Source organism: Nannospalax galili, unplaced genomic scaffold (assembly GCF_000622305.1).
Source record: "Nannospalax galili isolate Female #2095 unplaced genomic scaffold, S.galili_v1.0 scaffold45, whole genome shotgun sequence".
Lineage (NCBI taxonomy): Eukaryota > Metazoa > Chordata > Mammalia > Rodentia > Spalacidae > Nannospalax > Nannospalax galili.
This window is the reverse complement of record NW_008355775.1, coordinates 1,098,129-1,120,535: the sequence shown is the minus strand read 5'-3', so window position 1 is coordinate 1,120,535 and position 22,407 is coordinate 1,098,129. Positions and strand designations below refer to the sequence as shown.

Below are 22,407 nucleotides of genomic sequence, written 5' to 3'. Positions count from 1 at the left end.
TCAGGTAGTCTGGCTGTGAACATCAGGATGCTGTCTGTATTTGTGTCTTACTCCCAAAGTGAGCATTACAGGCAGGAGCTGACATGCCTCTCTTTTATGAAGAACTGTAGAATTGATATTAGGTCCCTATGTTTGTGTGGCAGGCTCCTTACTGACAATTTCTCTCCAGTCCCATGTTTCATTATTTTAAAATAATCTTGCTGAATAAATGATGGAACATAAGGAATCATTAAAAAATTTATACACTGCATCTTTTATAAATTTTAATTTCTGTTTTCCTTAAGTACCTTAATATATTTTTTATTAAACAGTTTATAAACGTCAGAGAATAATTCTTTTGAAAAGAATGAATGTGCTGTTTTATTTTTATTTCTTCAGAATTTCCTGGATTTAGAAAACTAATTTCTTTTAATGATCCAACGTTTCATCATACTTGCCACTGACTAGATTTATTTGGATAAAATTACATATATTCCAGGTTTACAGCTTGTTTTATGAAAAGTGAATATAACTATTTATATGTTTCATATATTTATATTTAAAATGTGGATCCAAAATTCTAAGGTTCCTATGGTTTAAATATACTGTGATTTTCTGCTAACAAAATGTTAAAACTTGTACTATTAGATATCAAAATCAAGCAACTTAAAATATACCTGACATTTTAAAAAATTGAACTGCAGATTTTCTTCATTCTTCTATCACTTCTATTTTAAAATCTTTAGTAAATTCTTTCTTTCTCCAAATGAAAACATGCACACCATTTTCACTACAGTATTCACCAATCTCCACGATGTCACCATAACTTATTTTTACTGCCATATCTCTATTATTATACACGCACACACACACACACACACACACACACACACACACACACACACTGATACCTATAGATGATCATTAGATGTGCTTAATTTTTGCAATATTTTGGGGTGTTTATAAGTACTGTGATAACTGCAGGAGGCAAATATAAAGACAGAAGGATCTCTGTAAATGTCACATGTAATCTAAAGAGGAAAAGACAAAAGACAAACAAATTCCAACACAAAACACAATGTTATAAAATAAGAAACGTCTTGACAAGGGCATAGATCAATTAGTATTGACTGCAGACAAGAACCAAGGAATGAAAAAGTCAAGAGATCTTATTAGGTCCACATATTAGTGAAATTTCCATTCCAGTCCCAGAGGAGAGCTAGAAGCACGGCTTAAATCCCATGAACCTAGAATGTCTGATGGGAAGTGATTCCTCCGTGCCCAGGTATTATAAGGGGTGTAGTCAGGGTAGAGAAGGGATTTCTTCTTTTGTTCTGTTCATTCATCTGAAGATCCTTCTTACCTAATGTAACTAAGTATATATACACTTTGTGGTTCATTTGTAATGAACCTTTGCACTTCTAACTTACACTAAAAAAAAAAAAAATTGTTGAGGTACTATTCCATTCTGCCTTGGAGCTCATATGAACATGTCACTTTGCAGACTTATATGAGGTATGATTTAGTTCATGTGTGTAGTAGAAAATGGAAAATAGTGGTCCAAATACAAAGAAGGTTTCCCCTTTGTAAACATGGTACTAGGCAGATGAGGCCAATATACCACGACTGACTCCATGACTGGAGTGCCTTCTACCGGTTTAAGATGACAGCCTTTGAGTGTCTGACAACAGGTCTTTGGTAGAGCTGAAGGCAAAAAAGAGAGGTGTGGCCTCCTATCTCTTAGAGAGACAGTCTCGCTTCAGTGCCTTTTGCTCTTTGGAAAACCCAGTAGCCACAGTTATTAAAATAGAAATGTTGAAATACACAATTTTTAAAAATTCTGGAATAAAGCTTGCTTTGTTTATAACCTTTCTATGTAAATACATGAAAATAGTACTGGGAGATAGTTAAAAGTCTTATCTATAGCTCTCAATAAATGCTTGTTGAATTAGTGGGAGTATCCTTTTATCGCTCACTAGCTATGTAGCCATTACTAACTTCAGCTCGTTGTATAATCTGCATCACTGTAAAAGAATGCTTTACTCTTGCTTATTTCATAAAAGAAATATGGCAGAGAGTATTTACATTAATTTACTAAAGCATAATAGCCTTGAAAATGACATTGCATCTCGATAGAATATAACCAATTATGTAAGCATGCTCCACTTTTATTAAAGATGAAGTGAACAGATGATGTTTATTCATTTCTCTCCATATCCGAACCCCTTTAATATGTATGATCTAAACAATTATTCTAGGCCTTAAGGATAACAAAAATTATAATAATATTTTCTTATTTATTAATGCATAATCATTAAATTTAGTGAGAATACAAAGTGAGTTAACCAGGGTCCTTTCCCCCATGTTAGTTACCTAATACAGAAACATCCTAGGACATCTTTAATAACGTGTAGGAAGCTATATGCAATAAAAACACAAGAGGATGGTCAGGAGATGGCTCAGAGAGTGAAGGTGCTTGCTGCCAAACCTAATGATCTGAGTACAGTTTCCAGGACCCACATGGTGGAAGGAGACAAGTCTCCTCCAAGTTGTCCTCTGACCTCCAAACACACACCATACTGTGTGCCTTCTTCCACTCACCACCCAGCAAATGTAACAAAATAAAAGAAAAAGAAAAGAAAAGAACAGTAAGTTATGAACCATGTATCGGCAGGATGATAAGTAGTCCAAGAGGAAAGGTGGCATTAAGGAGTCTTCCCTGAGGATGTGGCATTGAGACAAGCAGCTGGCAAATGGGAAATGCTAAGGTAGCAACACGCTAATGTGAACACAACTGAAGCCATTCTAGCAGGCATTTTGTCTACGTGTGGAGAAGCAGAACGAACGATTTTTCAAGACTCAGGGAGTCAGTTTTCTACAATTTCAATAAAATAATAGTTGCCTACACAAAATCAAATTCCCCTTTGAAAGGCCCACATAATGAAGTAGGAAGTTCGACATAAGATTTGAAATATTATACTTATTCAAATAATTTCTACATGGGCATAGGACATTTTTATACTGTCTGAATAACTACAAACGGTAAGTCCTCAATAATTGTTTCACCTTCAGATATGAAACTAAGAAAAACATTCTAAACTATATTAATGAACTTCTCTTTCACAATATGTACTTTTCAGATCTAAGCCAATGCTCCTAAGAAAGGAAAATCTAAGATCCAGTGGCAATTCCATGGAAATGTGGGGGATTTGTTTGTTTCATGAGATTACTGCATTTTGATTTAAAGGCTTGAAAAATGTCATTATGTAAAGATACGGGCTCAGGCTAGGCTTCTGCTAGGAAAATTAAGACAGAAAAAAAGCCATTTCTGCTTCTAAATTCACTATTTTATCTATTAATGACACTAATGATAGTAATCAACTAACAAGACCTGTATTTAACAGAGTTGTTTAAACCTAAGAAATGAAAACATAGCCTCCGTACGATGAACTCACAGCAAAAAAATGCTTCAAAGCTATTGAAGCATTAAATGCATAATAGAAGCACAAAAATGGAGAGTTTATTTGTGCAAAAGAAAAAAGCTTTATTATTTTTCAAGTACTAAAATCATAAAAAAATAAAGCAATCTATACTAAGTACACCAATGTTAGGCTCAAAGAGCTACGATTTTAATTAAATATATCAATTCTTAGGAAATGTAGCAGCAACATTAAAAATAAACACATGGGGAAAATGCAGCCAATATATGTATAAGAATAAAATGTTCTGGTAAAGCAGTAATGGAAAACAGATTCACTTGTTCATAACCTCAAAGTTCAGTCAGCCTCTTCCTATGAGTTCAGCACAGTGGTTTACCCTGGGAAAGTCATCTATAAAATGACTTGATGGAAATGGAAACAAAAAAGTAACATTTTTCTCAGGATTCAGTCATATTTTTTCATATATCTGTGTACTCTAAATGAACATCACCAACATTCCCTTCCATTTGCTGTAGTACTCACAAGTGGCTGGCGAGACACAAGCACAATGGTAACAAGATTGTGTTTTCATATGGCAATGGTATTTAATTAATTAATCCAATTCTATCTTGTATTCAGAGCAAGAAATTTACTTTACCAGTCCATTCTGAACACTAGAATCTGGATTTTTCCAAGTAAATTGGAATAAAAAAGCAGATGAGCTACTTTTTCAAACAACTCTACCTATGAATGGTACTACCATCATGCTTTGGCTCACGCCCTGGTATTGTGTTTATTTTTCTCATTCTTCTTCTTCTTCTCTAACTCATAATTAAATCAGCTACCCATGCTGGATATGCAAGACACTTTACAATTTTACCTTTATACCATATCGACATCTACCAGTCTAATCAGGCTCTTTCTACATCTCTGTCAGCGAGTTAACCACATATGTTCCCTGAATGGTTGCCTTGTTCTAAGAGACTCTCTTTCCTTTGAAGTACAGTTCATTTATTCTATTAGATTTCACATGCTGCCTCCCTACTAGTATTAAGTTGGTACTCTTAATAACAAGACACTTGACATGTCGTTGTCCTAAATTCTAGTTTTGACAGAGTTAAGGCCCTGTTGCTGAAAAACCCTTAATAAATATGACCTTATTATGATCTAATGAGACATATGAGGCTTATGACCTTAATCTCACCTTAATATATTTACCACTTTGGAGGCAACTTCCCTTCATATTTTTCTAGACTTACTGAGAACTTCAGCATATTTGACCTGTCCCTTATGTACTTTGAGTTCTCCATTCTCCTTCATGACTTAGTTTCTTCTGTTCCCTTTTTTGAATTGTTTCCTTATTGTCATCTCAATAAGGGTGATAGGCTAAAGTCACCATTAGTAATTAAAATGTAAGTGAATTTTTCATATTTTATTATATTCTAGGTCCATGAAATATAGGTATTTCTTCTTTAAAGATATGACAGAGGACTTCACAATAAAATATTTAAAGCCAGGTTTGTGGGATGCAGATATTTTTACAACTCTTTTACTATTTAATTATGACTTAAATATTGAAGTCCTCATATTGTGGGCAAAAATCTTTTGGAAATCATTAAACATGGCCATTATCAGTTTGTGGAAGAATGTGGATTTTACAAATGAGTGACAGAAACATAGTCATGTTAATGATTAACCACCACCATCACTAAGAGAGATTAAATTCATGGATTTGCAAATTTTTTTTGGTACCATTCATTACTTTAATTACACATTGGGCTTGAGAGGGTGAGTTCAGACCTTCATCAATGTAGTGGCTCTGATCTCAGCAGACCTCCACAGAGAACAGAGCTTTGGCCTGCCTCTGGCCTCCCTCTGGCAGAGGGCCTGAGAACTTTGCCTCCAAATGGTGGTGAGCTTCTCTTAAATGTGCCTTACCCATCCCCCTACCTGGGATTTTGTAAGGCCCCTCCCAAGGCCCTAGGGCAGATCTGGCTTTGGAAGGCTAAGGCTGAGAGCCTAGCAGACAGCCTGAGAGGGTGAGTTTCAACCTCCATTGGTTTAGAGGCTTTGAAATCAGCAGACCACAAGAGAGTGCCTCCTCTGGCCTTCCTTGGGCATGGGGGCTGAGAACAACACAAGAGACTGCCTGAGAGGGCCCAGATCCTCTCTCCCTGTGGTGAAGGAAGCTTGAGTATACCTGACTGGAATCTGAATTGGGCTTCTGTGGGTACTCCTGAATAGCTGATCTGAAGCCATCAGTTCCCACCAAATTAAACCTGAGAGAACCTGAATCCTGTACCAACCAGCTTTACATAAACAATAAAGGATCTAGACACCCCAATAATACAAACAGAAGCACATTTCAACTTAATTCTCATATCAGAATCATAAACAACAAAAGAAATTCACATGCCAAAACCACAACGGAAGACTAAAATGGAAAGCCAAAACAACTATGTCCCAACCAAACTCCATCAATCCTGTAGAAGAGTTCCACAAGGAGAACCCTCTAGAGATAATCCAAGTCACTATATTTAAAAGAACAATCATGAAAATGATCAAGGAATTCAATGAATTTAAAGAACAGACAAAAAAATCAAAGAACTAAAAGAAGATAGGGATAAACTTCTGAATGAATTTACAAAAGAGAGAGAAACATTGAATAAAACTCAGGCAGAAATGAAGAAGGAAGTGAAAAACTCAATAAGCCAACTTGAAACAACAGGAGAAAGCCTCACCTCTAGAATGGATAAAATGGAAAAAGAATATCAACAAAATTGAAGAAATGGACCACACAAGCAAAGATTATGGAAAATTTTAAAAAACACAGGAATGGAATATGCAAGAGATGTGGGGAACCATGGAAAGACTAAATCTAAGGATTATAGGAATAGAGGAAAGAGAAGAATTTCAGGTTAATGGTGTTGACCAGATCTTGCATAGGACTGTAGAGGAGAATTTCTCCTGTTGATCAAGGAATTCAACAAATTTAAAGAATACATGAACAAACAAATCAAACAACTAAAAGAAGATGGGGATAAACTTCTGAATGAATTCACAAAAGAGATAGAAACAAAACAAAGAGAGAATACTGAAAGCAGCAAAAGAAAAACAGCAGGTCACATAAAAAGGAAAGCCCATCAGAATTACAGCTGACTTACCAATGCAAACTATGAAAGTCAGAAGAGCCTGGACCAAGGTATTTCCAGTTCTACATGGCAATACTTGTCAGCCCAGAATACTTTACCTAGCAAAAATGCCTATTATAGTTGAGGGGGAAAGAAAAATCTTCCATGACACGAACAGCCTGAGAGAATACATGTCCACAAAAGTAGCCTTTCAAAGAATACTTGAAGCAATACAGAGAGTAGAGAGAGAAATAACTACATCCCAGGGGCCAAAAAAAAAGAAAAGAAAGAAAAGAAATAAAGGTATAATCTAGGAAACCACCTGTACTCTCTATTACTCTACCTGCCCATTCTCGGTCCCCAATGATGATCTGAAAGAATACATGTCCACAAAACCAGCCCTTCAAAGAATACTTGAAGCAATACAGAGAACAGAGAGAAACAACTATACCCCAGGGGCAATGAAAGAAACTAAATAAAGGTATAATCTAGGAAACACAAAATTAGACAGAGAACACAAACAGCAATCAAAATGATGGTAACCAATACACATCTTTCAATAATAACCTTAAATATCAATGGACTTCACTCCCCAGTCAAAATACAGAGGCTAAGTGAATGGATTAATAAACAAAATCCATCTCTTTGCTGTCTGCAAGAAGCCCATCTCACCTTCAAGGACAGGCAATACTTTAAAGTAAAAGGATGGAAAAGAATATTCCAAGAAAATGGAACTAAGAAAAAAGCAGGGGTTGCAATTCTAATATCTGACAAAATAGACTTCAAAGTAAAACTAATCAGAAGAGATAAGGAGGGTCACTTCATTCTGATCAAAGGAACAGTTAACCATGAAGATATTATAACCCTTAATATATATGCACCAAACTCTGGTGCACCCAAATTTATAAAAACAACACTACAGGACTTTAAGTTACAGATTAACCCCTACTCAGTAATACTAGGGGACTTCAATACCCCACTGTCTCCATTAGACAGATAAACTGGACAGAGCATAAACAGAGACATCTGAATTAAATGATACCATGCATCAAATGGACCTAATAGACATCCTTCGACTATTTCACCCAAACACCCCAAACACCCCAAAACACTTTCTTCTACTCAGTACCCCATGGAACTTTTCAAAAACTGACCACATACTGGGCCACAAAATATACCTCAATAAATAAAAAAAAATTGGAATAATTCCATGCATTCTATCAGACCACAATGCAATAAAGCTCAAAATCTTCACTGAACAAAGCCATAGTCACTACATGAACTCATGACAATTGAGCAACACACTCCTAAACAGTGAGTAGGTCAAAGGAGAAATTAAGAAAGAAATAAAAGTTTTCGTGGAATTCAATGAAAAGGACAATACAACACAAAACAACCTCTGCAACACTTTAAAAATAGTCCTAGGAGGGAAGTTCATAGCTCTAAGTGCCTACATTAAAAAATTAGAAAGAACCCCCAAAAAAATGACCCAACACTGCAACCCAAGACACTGGAAAGGCAAGAACAAATGAAACCCAAACCCAGCAGACAAGAAGAATAACAAAAATCAGAGCAGAAATTAATGAAATAGAAACAAAGAAAACAAAATAAATAATCAATCAATCTAAGAGCTGGTTCTTTGAAAAGCTAAACAAGATAGACAGACCCTTAGCTCAGTTAACCAAAAGAAAGAAAGAGCAAATCCAAATCAACAAAACCAGAGATGAAAGGGGAAACAGCACAACAGACACCAAAAAGATCCAGACCATTTTAAGGGAATAATTTAAAAATTTATACAATACTAAATCTGAAAATCTAAAAGAAATGGATGGATATCTGAAATCATGGGAACCACCAAAGTTAAACGAGGTAGAGTTCAACAGTATAAACAGACCCACAACATATAAAGAAATTGAAACAATAATACAAAGCTTCCCAACTAAGAAAAGCTCAGGCCCATATGGATTTATAGAAGAATTATACCAGAAATTTTAAGGAAACTTCCAACCAATACTACTTAAATTACTCAAAACAGTAGAAACAGAGGGAGAAATCCCAAATTACTTCTATGAAGTCAGGATCACTCTAATACCCTAGCTGGGTAATGGTACAACCAAAAAAGAAAACTATAGACCCATATGCTTAATGAACATAGATGTAAAAGTTCTCAACAAAATACTTGCAAGCTGCATACAGACACATCAAAAAGATCACTCACCATGATAAAATAGGCTTTATCCCAGAGATGCAGGGATGGTTCCATATATGCAAGTCAATAACTGTCATTACTCATATAAATGGACTCAAAGACAAAAACCACATTGTCATCTCAATAAATGCAGAAAAAGTATTTGACAAAATTCAGCCTGCATTTATGTTCAAAGAACTAGAGAAAATTGAACTGGAGGGAACATACCTCAACATAATTAAAGCCGTATATAACAAACCCACAGAAAAACTGGAAGTATTCCCATTAAAATCAGGAACCAGACAAGGATATCCACTATATTCACTCCTTTTCCACATAGTGCTTGAAACTCTTGCTAGAGCAATAAGACAGGATAAGGAAATTAAAGGAGTACTATTTGGAAAAGAAGAGGTCAAAGTATCACTCTTTTTAGATGATTTGATACTATACTTAAGAGATCCCAAAAGTTCAATCAGAAAAGTCCTAGAACTGATCAACACTTTCAGTCTAGGGGCAGGTTATAAAATCAATCTACAAAAATTGGTAGCCTTTCTATATACCAATAACAAGTGATTAATAAGGAATATAGGGAAATGCTCCTATTCACAATTGCTGATATATATATAAAACCTAAGACACCAAAGATCTCTACAATGAAATTTTTAAATTGTTAAAGAGACTGAGGAAGACACCAGGAAATGGACGGACCTCAATGCTCATGGGTTGGAGAATTAATATTGTGAAAATGACCATCTTACCAAAAGCAACATATAGATTAAATGCAGTCCCAATCAAAATCCCCATGACATACCTCACAGAATTAGAAAAAAAACCAACCTTAAATTAATATGGAAGCACAAAAGACCACAGATAGCCAAAGACACCCTGAGCACAAAGAGCAACGCTGGGGGAATTACTCTATCAAGTCTCAAAGTATACTACAGAGCTATAGTCATAAAAACAGCATGGTACTGGCACAATAATAGACACATAGATTAATGGAACATCATTGAAGATCCAAATCCAAGTACGCACAACTTCAGCCAACTGATATTTAACAAAGGTACCAAGAACACACAATGGAGGAAAGGCAGCATCAACAAATAGTACTGGCAAAACTGGATCTCCACCTGTAGAGGAATGAAACTAGATTCTTATCTTTAACCTTGCACAAAAGTCAACTCCAAATGGATCAAAGACTTCAATGTGAAACTGGAAACCCTGAAACTCTTAGAAGAAAATATTGGCCATAACTTATGAGATATAACTATAGGAAAAGATTTTCTAAATCAGACATACGTTGCTCAGGAATTAAGGTCAGCAATCAACAAGTGAGACCTCATTAAACTAAAAGGCTTCTGCACATCAAAAGAAACAATCAAAAACTGAAGAGAAAACCAACAGAGTTGGAAAAAATCTTCACCAGTGACATGTGATAGAGGTTTAACATCCACAATACATAAAGAACTCAAAAAACAGAACTGAGAAATGAAATGACACAATTAAAAGATGGGCTAAAGATCTAAACAGATAGTTCTCAAAGGAAGACATAAAGATAGCTAAGAAATACCTCAAAAAGTGTTCAACATCGTTAGTAATTAGGGAAATGCATATTAACCACCCTAAAATATCACGCTACTGTAGTCAGACTGGATAAGATCAAGAGAATAAATGATACCAAATGCTGGTGAGGATGTGGAGAAAGGGGAACGCTCATTCACTGCTGGTGGGATTGCAAACTCATGCAATCCCTATGGAAAACAATGTGGTGAACTCTCAAAAAACTAAAAATGAACATTTGACCCAGTTATACCACTCCTTGGCATATACCCAAAGGACTCATCCTATTGTAGAGACACTTGTACAACCATGTTTGTTGCTGCTCTTTTCACAATATCTAAAAGATGGAAGCAGCCTAAGTGCCCCTCAACTGACAAGTGGTTAATGACTCAATGGAGTTCTATTCAGCAGTAAAGAAAGACGAACTAATGAAATTTGCAGGTAAATGGATGGATCTAGAAACTGTTATAGTAAGTGAAGTAACACAGACTCAGAAAAACAAATCCCTCATATGTGGATCTTAGCACCAAATCCTTTTAAAGTCCATGTGCTTTTCATAAGATGATGCTATACAGAAGTCCCTTCTGCATGAAATAACTACCATCATCACGACTTCAGGTGAGTCTGATCACTAAACATTGTCACAATTGGGCTTGTTGACGGTTGTGCTAATTCATTATAGGAGGGTCAAGCAGGGGCATTGGACCATCACCAGATTATCCAGCCACTCTTCCCAGGCAACTGTATGTAATTTGACACTAATCACACATGGCCTCCTGGATTTGGGGAGGGCTAAGTATACAATCTGGGAAGCTAGAAAGAGAAGGAAGGCATGATCCATGCTGGGTAAAGGCTTTCCAGTGTACATACCCTCAGATCATACATACACCTAAGCAACTCCTCAGTTATCTCTGTAAGTAAATTCAATGAATTCATTGGTTCCCCATTAAAACTTTAAGCAAACATTGGCTTGACACTAGAACCTTAAAAGGGAATAAGCATTGCTTAGCATCCCCAGGAAAAGAAGTCTCACTACAGATGAAAATTTTATTTTTTAGTGCTATTTTGTCTCATAATTATTTTTAAAAAGAAAATGAGAAAGTAAAAGACGTTAAAAGGATATGGGAAATGGAGATATTTTCCAAAATAGAAAAAATGAGAAAGCCTAAGGAAGTGATGAAGGTCTGTTTAGGTTTGTTATGATATATAAAGGATGAAACAAAAATAATATACACATAATCTTAAATTTTCTATGGTAATAATTTAGTCAACTAGTTTAAGGAACAAACTTTATATCTAGTCAAGGTTTATCTGAGAGTATTTGGCTTTTTACCAAAGCAATATGTATATAGCACATGATAATTAAAATTACCAGACTGGTGGAACTAACATTATTGGATGTTTAACAGCCATAGTTTGAGCCCTATACTAATGTGGTCAAAGGGACTTAAAGGACAGATTTTGCCCTTGCCCTCCAAGGTCGACTAAGTTCCAGGGGACTATGGACCATCTCTCAAAATGTCCTGTAACTGTGGGGTCACCTTTCCTCTTATTGAGGGAGGATAGGGAAACCCCACTAGATGGACTTGAACCAGTGTCCATTCTACAAAGAGGAAATAAATCATTAATGCTTCCGAGTGAAGGAAGACATGGTCGAGCAGGACCTTTATCTTATCTTCACATAGATGGAACTGGTAAAAGAAAGGAGCCAGGAGCCCCTCCCAAGCCCATGTGACCCCTGAGAAACAGATCCTCAAATGACCTTAAGTATAAAAATAAATTGATTTATTTGGGCCAACTGTATGGTCTTAAACACTCAAAAGGAAAGTATAACCAAAGAGTAAAGTCATCAAGTCATAAGTATAATTAAGAGTTCAAGGGATTACACTTCCCAGACATTAGGCTTAAGTCTATATAAAAAGCTTTTTAGACAATTATTTCTCATTGGTGATTTTGTTCCTAACCAGAAAGTGCTGTTCAGATGTAACACTTCAAATCTTGGTCTGCAATACTGTAGTGCCCATCTGTACCTAAGGGAGACACCCCACTACTGTTCTAAAATGATGGACAAATTTGTTTTCTCCCCCTATCTAGAAGCCTTTGAGAGGGAACTGAGACTGATTTTAACCACTTGAACAGCTATCCAAAATACCTGAAAGCAAATCCTGAATCCATCACTCTATAGAGTCCAGCCTTGCAAGACAAAAGAAAAATGAGGAGGAACCCAATAGAGGGATGCTTTGGGAAGCCTTTGTCAAGAAATTCCAATGGACTCTCATATGAACATTTGAAAATTGCCCTGTTCTGACTTTCTTCTAGTTCCCTGTCTTGAACTTGTAACGCTATTTACTTTTGCCTTTACTTCTCCTTCACATCTCCTATTCACAATTCAGACTTTCTTTTCTTCCTCAAGATAAGAGTTATGCAATTTGGGAGTCTTTTAGACAGACCTACTGAAGGGGTACTCCAATTGCCTCACCCTGCGTCCCTGTTCAGAATGGAAGAAGCCAGAGTGGTCTGCGTCCCCATTCCCTATTAGCAATTTGGGTAACCTCTTCAGAGGATGGAGTGATAAGAATAGGAGGTAGGAATTGGCTAGGCAGTTATGGTAAAAAGACCCCAAAGAAAAGTAGCCAGTTTCTTGGCTAAAAGTCAAAATGTCCTTTGGCCTGTTAGCAACATACTCTGTTCCAAAGGTCAAAAACATCTAAAGTATTTGTGAGCTTGTATCTAATGCTTAAAAGATTTTAGGGTTACCTCTTCGGAGGGGGAATGTTAGAGTAGCCAAAAGCTCCATAAAAAATAAATAAATAAATCAAAGAAGAAGAAAGAGTACATGAAGTTATCAGAAAAAAAAATGATGGGAGATATGGGAGGAGTTGGAGAAGAGGGAGTGGACATGGATTTGATCTAAATACCTTATATGCATGTATGAAATTCTCAATAAATTTTTTAAATAAATAAAATATTTCACTCTGAGGTCCCATTTTGAAGTGAAGTATACTGTTCTCCAGCATCTCAACTTATTTAATGAAGTTGCTTCTATTAATTAAAAAAACACCTCCCAGGCGAAACAAACACCTCTTGCTAAGCAGCATGTTTCACCAAAATCACCAATTGCAATGTACATTTGAGGTACTTGGTCCTTCAGCAATACACTGGATGTAACTCTAATCATTAATTGAAAAACTCTAAAGAAATGGACCCTGTTTTAAAATTTTCTTCATTTCCTGAGCCTTAGGTGTAGACACTGAAATATAGATGTGTCACTTAGGGCATCTCACAGTCACTAATTTTCTGCATTTTAACAGTTGCAGAGCTTTGTAACAGTCTCCAACTATTAGGAGGAAAAGCCTCTTTGGTGATGGTGAGAGTTATACTTGCCTTTGAATATAAGGGTATAGTATGTACACAAGAATGATAAGCAGAGAAGAGGACAAGAAATTATGAGAACGCCTTCTTTTCTACCTGCATCAAATGACCGTCTGTCAGGACAACTGCACAAGTGCCACAAGACTTGGGGCAAGACGAAGCCCAATAACAGAAGGTAGAAGTATGATTTGAGACCACCAGTAGCCAGAACAGAGTGGCCCACAACACACACAGGGTCCGTACCTGAGGGGACAATGAGAAGCATCCTGCCAGGGGATTGGATAGGGCTTCCTATCCTGGGGCTCTGAGTACAGTACTCACAAAACAACAGTCATTGATGGTTAGAGTGCATCCACTAGCGAGCAAGTGGGCACCAAGCCCATGGTGAAGAACTCCATTGTGCTCATCTAGCACACTGTACTGACATTGGTACAAATCCCAGTATGCACTGGTTCTTGGCTGCAGTAAGTGGGCCAGGCTTACTGCTCAGGAGGAAGAAAATTTAAAGAAAAAGAGATTAAAAAACTTTTTAAACAAATCTGCCCAAATCAGCAGTCTTCAGAAGGAGCAGCCCCAGCAGGCAGCTTCTTGCCTGCACTGCATCAAGCCTGGGCAGTGTGGTGGAGCAGATGGCTGCCTGCCAGAGGACAAGGAGCTGGAGTGATGGGAGGAAGATCACTACCCAGAAAGGCAAGTGGGTCATCATTTATAACTCATGTAGCAATGTGCTTATTACTCTATATTTTTAAAATATCTAATTTTTAACTTTGCCCCCATTCACCTGTCCATGAGCACCTCCTACACCCCCAAAGTACAAAGGAATTACCAAGAGTTGTCAAAGAAAAGGTAGCACAGAAGTCTTACATTCTATAAAGCTGTTCTCTCACACCAGTTCTTTGAGTCTGAATAATGATTTTGCATCATACATGTTTACTAAACCTAAATAGCATATGGAGATCTGCACATTCAGACAAAAGGGATATAAACAACAGTGATTAAAGGATGTCAGTTAATATATGCAAAGCAGCTGGAGACTTGTTAGAGGGACAACTAATGCATCATGCTAGGGGAAACAGTTCTATTTCTAACCAAGGGCTGGGTGAATATGTGTCTTTTTCTACCATTAAATCTATGTTCACTTAGTAATTCCCTCAGACAGAAAAGGTTTCAAATTAATTGCGGCCTCAAGAAAATGAAGCTTTCAGAATGAGGCCATGTGGCTTGGTGCTTGGTCACATTTTTATCACAAGGAGGTTTTCAGTGAAGCAATGAGGCAAAACAAATTTGTTCAGTGTCTGCTGTGGAAATAAAGGATCCCTTCAGCCCTGTTGGAAGGTGATAGCACCAGTTCCCAGAAGACAAACAAGAGGAGACATTCAAACCTTTACTTCAGACTCACACTTCTCCCCCTTCCTTGCATTTCTCACATCTAGGTACTTAGGACAGGCCAAGAAACCTGCATTCTTCAAGAAGGCACTGATGTATTTCCACTAAATTGTTGCATTGGATACAAAGGTGACTGATTCATTATGAGCCTTTCCCATAGGAAGTTCTCATGAGGCTTAGCACCGTGCTTATGTCGATTCTGTTTCACAATACTATGGAGTACATTTAGCTGAATAGAAGATTTAAAGTAAGAAAGTCTTAACTATGATGGGAATGTGAAAAGATGATCAGAACTCATAGTATTATTAGTGTCAATCCTATATACCATAAATGGAGCTATATAGATCAGAGGCTGCCTAGCTGGTCACATGAGGAGATATGAAGAGGGAACCAGAGTAAACTTACCACAAATGCAATCAAGGTGGCTTGTGTATCTGTATATTCTAAATTTTGAGTGTTTTCTTTATCATAAAACAATTGTTGCTTATAACTGTTTAGATTTCTCCCTTTTACTTTGACAATATCAAACTAAATGATCGATAGTCCTAAAATGATGGATACTGAGACATAAGGCATTTAAAATCACCAACTTTGTAAATTTAAGTCAATTTAGAAGTTCCCTCATGGCACTAGTGTGTAACACATATGAACAAATAAGTTTTTTTTTAAATAATGATGACTTATCTCACTTATCTGCTAAGAACTTCATAGATACTAAAAGTTATATTACAGTAATTCCCTTTAGTTGTTCATATTCTATGAGCAGTAGCAGTAAGATATGATTTATATGATTTTGCTATTTTTATAAGTGCAAAATTATACATTTTGTGTTAGAAAAACGGTAGGATTTTCAGTCTCAGAAGGAGAGTTTATATTTACACCAGCAATAATATGCCTAAGATTTCTATACTCTTGTAGTCTAATTATAGTAAAACCTTGCAAAGCCTACAAGAATAGTAATAAATTATTCTTTAAAATTTTTATTAAGGACTATAGAGATGGGTCAGTGAATAAAAGCATTGGCTGCTCTTGCAGAGGACTCAGATTTGATTCCCAGCTCTTACATGATGGCTAACAACCTGCTGTAACTCCAGTTTCAGGGGATATAACACCCTCTTCTGACCTCCACTGGCGTTGCATGATGTATTCTTATCGATGGAGCCACCTATCTAGCCCCTAATCGATTTTTTTTAAGATTAAAGAAATGAAACATGTCCAAGAGCAGAGAAGCTGTGAATTGTAATGCTTTGTGCACAAAGTTTAATGAGCAGTTGTCTCAAGAAGCACTTAACAGATATTACACATGCCTATCTAATATGCTGTGATAGTAGTTTACAGTAATTAGGAGTGAAATGTGGGTGATTGGGACTTATATGAGGTAAGGCTCCTCTACCTGATGCGCAAGAGTCTCTGTAGACAGGTCATTATACCACATATGCCATCAATGGCACACGGTGTAATAGTTGATAGAGTAAACTGAATTGCTTGAGTGTTGCTAGAATTCTTTATTGTTGTATGATTAATATGGGAGAAAAATCCTTTATCTTTCATGTTCCATGTCCTCTCTGGTTTTGGTCATCTATGTCTGTTAAACATAGATTGTATTTTGATGCTATGAAAATAGATTTAAATAAGTGATATTCCTATCACTAAGTGATGAATGTTAAGAGGGAGAAAAGGACATCATTAAATACAAAGGTATTTTAACTGTCATGGTAGAAGCATGTAGCAAGCAGTGTGTGGGAAAGTATAGTCACTTCATCTTTGCAGATAAGAAGTAGGAATTACTTGACAGAGAGGGGCACAAAGGAGCTGACTCTGAAGATTAGCAGAGGCCCAGCAGATGAACTGTGGAGTGTCTATATCCAAGCACACCAGCAGAACAACACATATGAATGGGAGGAACACATGCAAGCACGGGGCAGTTAAACAACTTAAAGCCAGGGAGAAAGTGTGGAGGAGAGGACGTATTCTAGAAGCTTGTCTTGCAGGGGAATGCAGTCACTGCACATAGTCCACTGCTGCTAGACTGTGGAGTTAAGTTTCAAAACATGTTTCACAAAGCTAATACTAGAATTGAACTATTAGGTTTTTCAACATAGTAGCTGATCAGAAAATTCATGAGCAGGTTTATTATTTTTAGTTTAAAAGCATCAAGTTCATTTTACTTAATGTAAATTCCTTCTTTATACTAAAAATATAACATTTTTAAGATCTGAAACACACAGCTATGTATGAAATTTCACTACTGATACACAATTAAAGTGAAAATAATTTTCTTTCCAGGATCATTAGAAGAAGCCATACAGCAACATCCATTTATATTAGCCTCAAAGGTGGGCATCTTTCAGACAAGAGTAGATCTGGAGCTCTGGGTGTGTTTTTTGTTTGATTGTTTGTTTGTTTGCTTACTTTTCAGGAAAAAGAGAAAGCTAAACTATTATTAGAATAATAAAACAGTAAATATTTAATGAAGTCACATAAATTTAGGTTCAAGAACTGGAAAACAGCACAATAAATTGAAAACATAATCTTCTTGAGACTTTCGCATGTCTGGGAGCATCAGGTGTCTCTAAGTGTCCAGTTTCTAAGCATTATACACAGATTTTGAAATTAGTCTGATGATTAGTCAGTCTCTTTTCTACCATTCTCAAACCCACTGTTAACACAGTTAAAATAACAACCCAGGCATGGAATTTATACTCAGAAAATTTGTAACTTAATTAGTTCCCTATATGAACTATTTGTGTTTAAAATGCAGAAGTCAGATAACTTTGTTTTGGAGTGCAAAGTCATGGAACCTGAGTTTTGGAATGTTTTGGAACCTGAGTGATTTTGGAATATTAACTATTATCACAACCACATTTTCTGAAAAGATCATGAATTATTTAAAAGAGAGAAATAAAAGCTGCTCCTCTCAGTGTTAAAATATTACTTCCTACACAGACACAAGCAATAAATTAACTTTCAAATGAAAATCTAAGTATTACACTATAGTATCCTTATTGAAACAACATGCAATAGTATAGTCCTGTCATTGATAAGAAATGGAATTTCCTGCTATTCTAAAATTTTTATGCTGATGCACTTTAAAGGCTCAATGAAAGTGTCACTAAAATAAGATGTTTGGATATGATAAATACTCAGATTATTATATAATAGTCATCAGATTATATAAGACAAGGTCAAATACAATATATTGTTACGTTTTCTCTGTTTATTTTTCCATTTCCTAAGTCAGAAAATCTCCCCCACCCCAGTCCTGTTGATTGAAGCCAGGGTGTAGATAAGCTCTCTACCACTGAGATATAATTCCACAACCATTCCAGCCTGTAACGCTAAGCTTTAATGTCAGACTCTTTTTACTTTTTGCTCTATGACAAGGTTTCATAAAGCCACCCAGACTAGCTTTGACCAGGATCTTGTATATCAGGTCTGGCTGACTCACAGAAACTTAAAGGTAAGTATTGTTTAATCTTTTCCTATTATCTGTTATGGTAAATCATACCATGTAAACATTTGTTCACTAAATATGTGCTAACAGAATGCATAAATAAATACCTATAGGTTCAATATATATGCATCCCCAAATCACGTTAGAAATTAAAAAAACTGAAAGCATATCACTTATTCCTACAAAAGAGTGAAAAAAATGTATAAACTATAACATATATTTGAGAATAAGCAATAGCCTCATAACCCTGCTCAGTTAACAAAGCATCTGAAGTTTTTATATTTTTAAATGCAAGGCTTTATATTTTTAAATGAAATAATCCAAGACATATTGCTATGTTTAAAATCTCTTTTACTAACACATGATTCAAAAATAGAAATTTATATCCTACGATGCTAATGAACTAAAGTGTGATGTGGTTGCTATTTAATAGCTGGAGAAAGTGTCAGTGAAGACATAAAGGTCAGAAAAACTTGTGAAAATAAAATAAAAATTGGTTAGGCTGCATTTACTGTGCTAACCCTTTGAATCCAGAACCAACTATGAGCACTGTGACTCTATAAATAATTAAGTGCTCAGCATGTAAATTTAAAATCCAATTTCAATTTTCATTTTTCAAGACAAAGAAGAAAATTAAACTGCATACTAATTAATGTATTATGTCATACACCTGGAAGATTAAGTGAACACTGTGCTTATTATATGTGGGTTTAAGCAAAGTACTCACAAGCTCACTTGAAAGAATGAATAAAAAAAGAATTAAGTAAAAAAGTAAAAGAATTGAGAAAATAGAGGAAATAATAATGATTCCTCCAACATGTAGGATCTGGTATTCTATTAGACTTTTTATAGTCTTTTAAGTATGAACATTAGTAACTGATGAAGAATTTATCTTTAAGAAAATAACATAAAGTAAGATATTCTTAGAGACTATAATAGTAAAATACAGTTCATGAGCATGGTCAATCCTTGAATATTTAATAACAATGAAGAGTTTTTTAGTTTTCACTTATATGCATATTTTTCTCTAATAAAAACATATTATATTTGCTTTCACTCATTTTTCTCTAAGTGTTTCATTATTATTTTCACCTCAGAAGCAAATTAGTGATCACATGTTATCACCATCATGGTCACTAGCATCATCTCATCACTCTGAAATTAAGAGAAGTGGCCAATTATTTTGCTGAAGATGATCAACTCATCTTTAAATTCTGAGTTGATCATTGTCTCATTCTAGTGAAATTATTTCTTTCCTGGGACAAAGTGCAGTTAGAGTTCATGCTTTGAAAAGAAGATGATGCATTATGCTAAGTAAGCAATATATTAGTTCAAAAGGAAAAAGAAAAATCAATCCATAAAAATAAGGTTTTATCATGACTGTAGTTCTACAGGTGCATTTGAGAATGGTCAAGTAGAGTGACTAAAATGGTTCCAGAATGATTATTAGCAAATATATTACATTTTTGAAATTCTGTATTCATTTTAAAACTTAAATGGCTCTTCATTACTCTCCTATCAAAACTGTATAGATTTGGCTTTTCTATCTGTGCCCATGTAGCTATAGATGTAAGAAGCAAATATAATTTATGAGTCACTTTCTGCATATGCATGCATATTTAGAAACCAAAATATTAACCTTAGGTGAATATATAGAGATATTAAGATAAAAGAAATGTATGTGCCTGGTGTATTGGTGCATGCCTTTATTCCTGCACTTGGGAGGCAGAGGCAGGCAGATCTCTGTCGAGTTCAAGGCCAGCCTGGTCTACATAGTGAGTTCCAGGACAGCTGGGCTACACCAACAACAAAAAAAATGTATCTAATTTGTATAATTCCCTATAAGATCTCAACAAAGAGAGAAATGGAATTTATCTTAGTTTCTGAAGGATAAAATTTTTGTATTTGGCCACAAATAAATTTTCCTGTTTATTAATGCCTGTAAAGCAACTTTTATATATTACATTAATAATGTCACATTGGGTATCCATGTTTATTTGACTCAAACCATGCTGTAAACAGAATAGATCAGCCATCTAATAAATTTTCTAGGAGTTCCCAGTGCCAACAGAATAAGCCCCAAACCTTTAGAATGATACTATAGCACTACACTTTAGAATGGTATTACAGATACTACACTAAATTGGAGCACATCTTTCCAATCACCTTGACTTCTCATAATTTTCTTTGTGCTAGTTAGATTCACATATCTCTCTTTGGATCCTACATGCCTGAGAATCTAGGTTGGTGAAAGATGTCATTGAGTCTCTTCAACTCTCCAGTCCTCACTTACCTTTCTCACCATAACCATGCTCAGTGCACTCAATTTTTCTTCCCTTGAGTGTGCACTATCAATGATTTGGTAGATTTTTATTAAGTTAAGGTGCCCAAAGGAAAGGAGATACAATATTCTGTGGAAATTGGTTTTGACCATCTTTTCTGTCTTCTTGATATATATAATTTATGATTTTTTGCATTATTAACTGTGCAAAAAACATAAATGGATAGAATATGAGAAGTTGGTATATGCTCTTATATGCTTTTTTCAATGGCAAAAAAACTCCTGTTTTCAAAAATAGCTCATCAATGAGACTAAAAAATACAATAAGTTAAAATTCTCTCGGTAATGGGGAGAGAATGTTGAAGACAGATGAATATTGTTATAATCCATTGTACATTTTGTATTTGCATACAAGAAATCATTTATCACAAAGAATGAATAGATCAATTTTTTGTTTCTGGTAGTAACATAATTTGTTGCTAAATGTTAACTAATAAATAAACATAAAAAGAACTTTTTCTTCTCCGACACATCAGAATAATGTACATATGCCCCAAGAATGTTAATATATTAATGTCTCTTTTCACACTTTAAATTAAAAATGTTTAATTCCCATACTTTTAGAATGTGCAGTCAGTTTGATCCTAAACTAATTCACTTTGATCACCAGGAAGAGTCACAATGAATGATCTGTTCCATAAATGATTCTGGTCATTTGGGAAATACTTGTGCACCATTCCACTATTACCTGAATCCATGGCCATCTGTCATTTTCAGCAGCTGTCCAGGCATTTATAAGTCCCTTCTTATTAAGACGAGCATAGTAGGGATACCATTTCTGGAGTCCAAAAAGAGCTCGGTGGGTAGATGAAGCTGTGATTTGCTGATTGGATATGATTCCACCTTCAATTCCCAATGGGCCAGAGCACTCTGCAAACAAGTCACAAAAAAAATGTACTTAACGTACACTTACTATCAAAAGTTATTTGGATGAAACTTGACAGCAAACACTGTATAAATGAGTTGAATTTGTACCAACATACCATTTCAGTCATATCCAGGAGACAGATCCATTACTTATCACTACATTTGGTAATTAATTATTGTTATTTAGGGTACTGTCAGCTCCCTGTGTTTGGACATGACCCCTCAATATCAAATCCCTTGTACATTATAATTAGCATTGATGCAATATGCATCTCTTCAAAGGTCTATCGTTTTTAAAATATTTATTTATTACTTTTATTTTATGTGTATGAGTGTATTGCCTGCATGTATGTGATTGCACCCATGTTGTGCAATGCTACAGAGGTCAGAAGAGGGCTTTGAATTCCCCTAGAACTGGACTTAAGGAAGGTTTGTAGCTGCCATGTGGGTGCTGTGAATCCAACCCGGGTCCTCCGCAAGAACAGTCAGTGCTCTTAACTGCTGAGCCATCTCTCCAGCCCGCAAAAAGTTAATTTTGTTCATTAGAAAAATAAAAAAATTAAAACCTATCTCACTTTCATAATAACAGAGATTAGTAGACCGCATTAATCTTTAACGCTCAACAAATATCTGTTGATCAATTATTTCTTGACTGACATAAATTTTAATTTGGAGTAAAAATTATTATTATACTAAAAACATTTTACTAC

General features: G+C 35.5%; 1 protein-coding gene across 1 annotated transcript in view; it reads right to left on the bottom strand.

The window, feature by feature from the left end:
* The window catches only part of Edil3 (EGF like repeats and discoidin domains 3), a 482,626-nt gene that overhangs the window by 136,650 nt on the left and 323,569 nt on the right, over nt 1-22,407 (bottom strand). Inside the window, exon 5 of the mRNA XM_008853285.1 lies at nt 21,519-21,700. Coding sequence (XP_008851507.1) covers nt 21,519-21,700 — 182 coding nt within the window. The remainder of the gene's footprint in view (nt 1-21,518; nt 21,701-22,407) is intronic.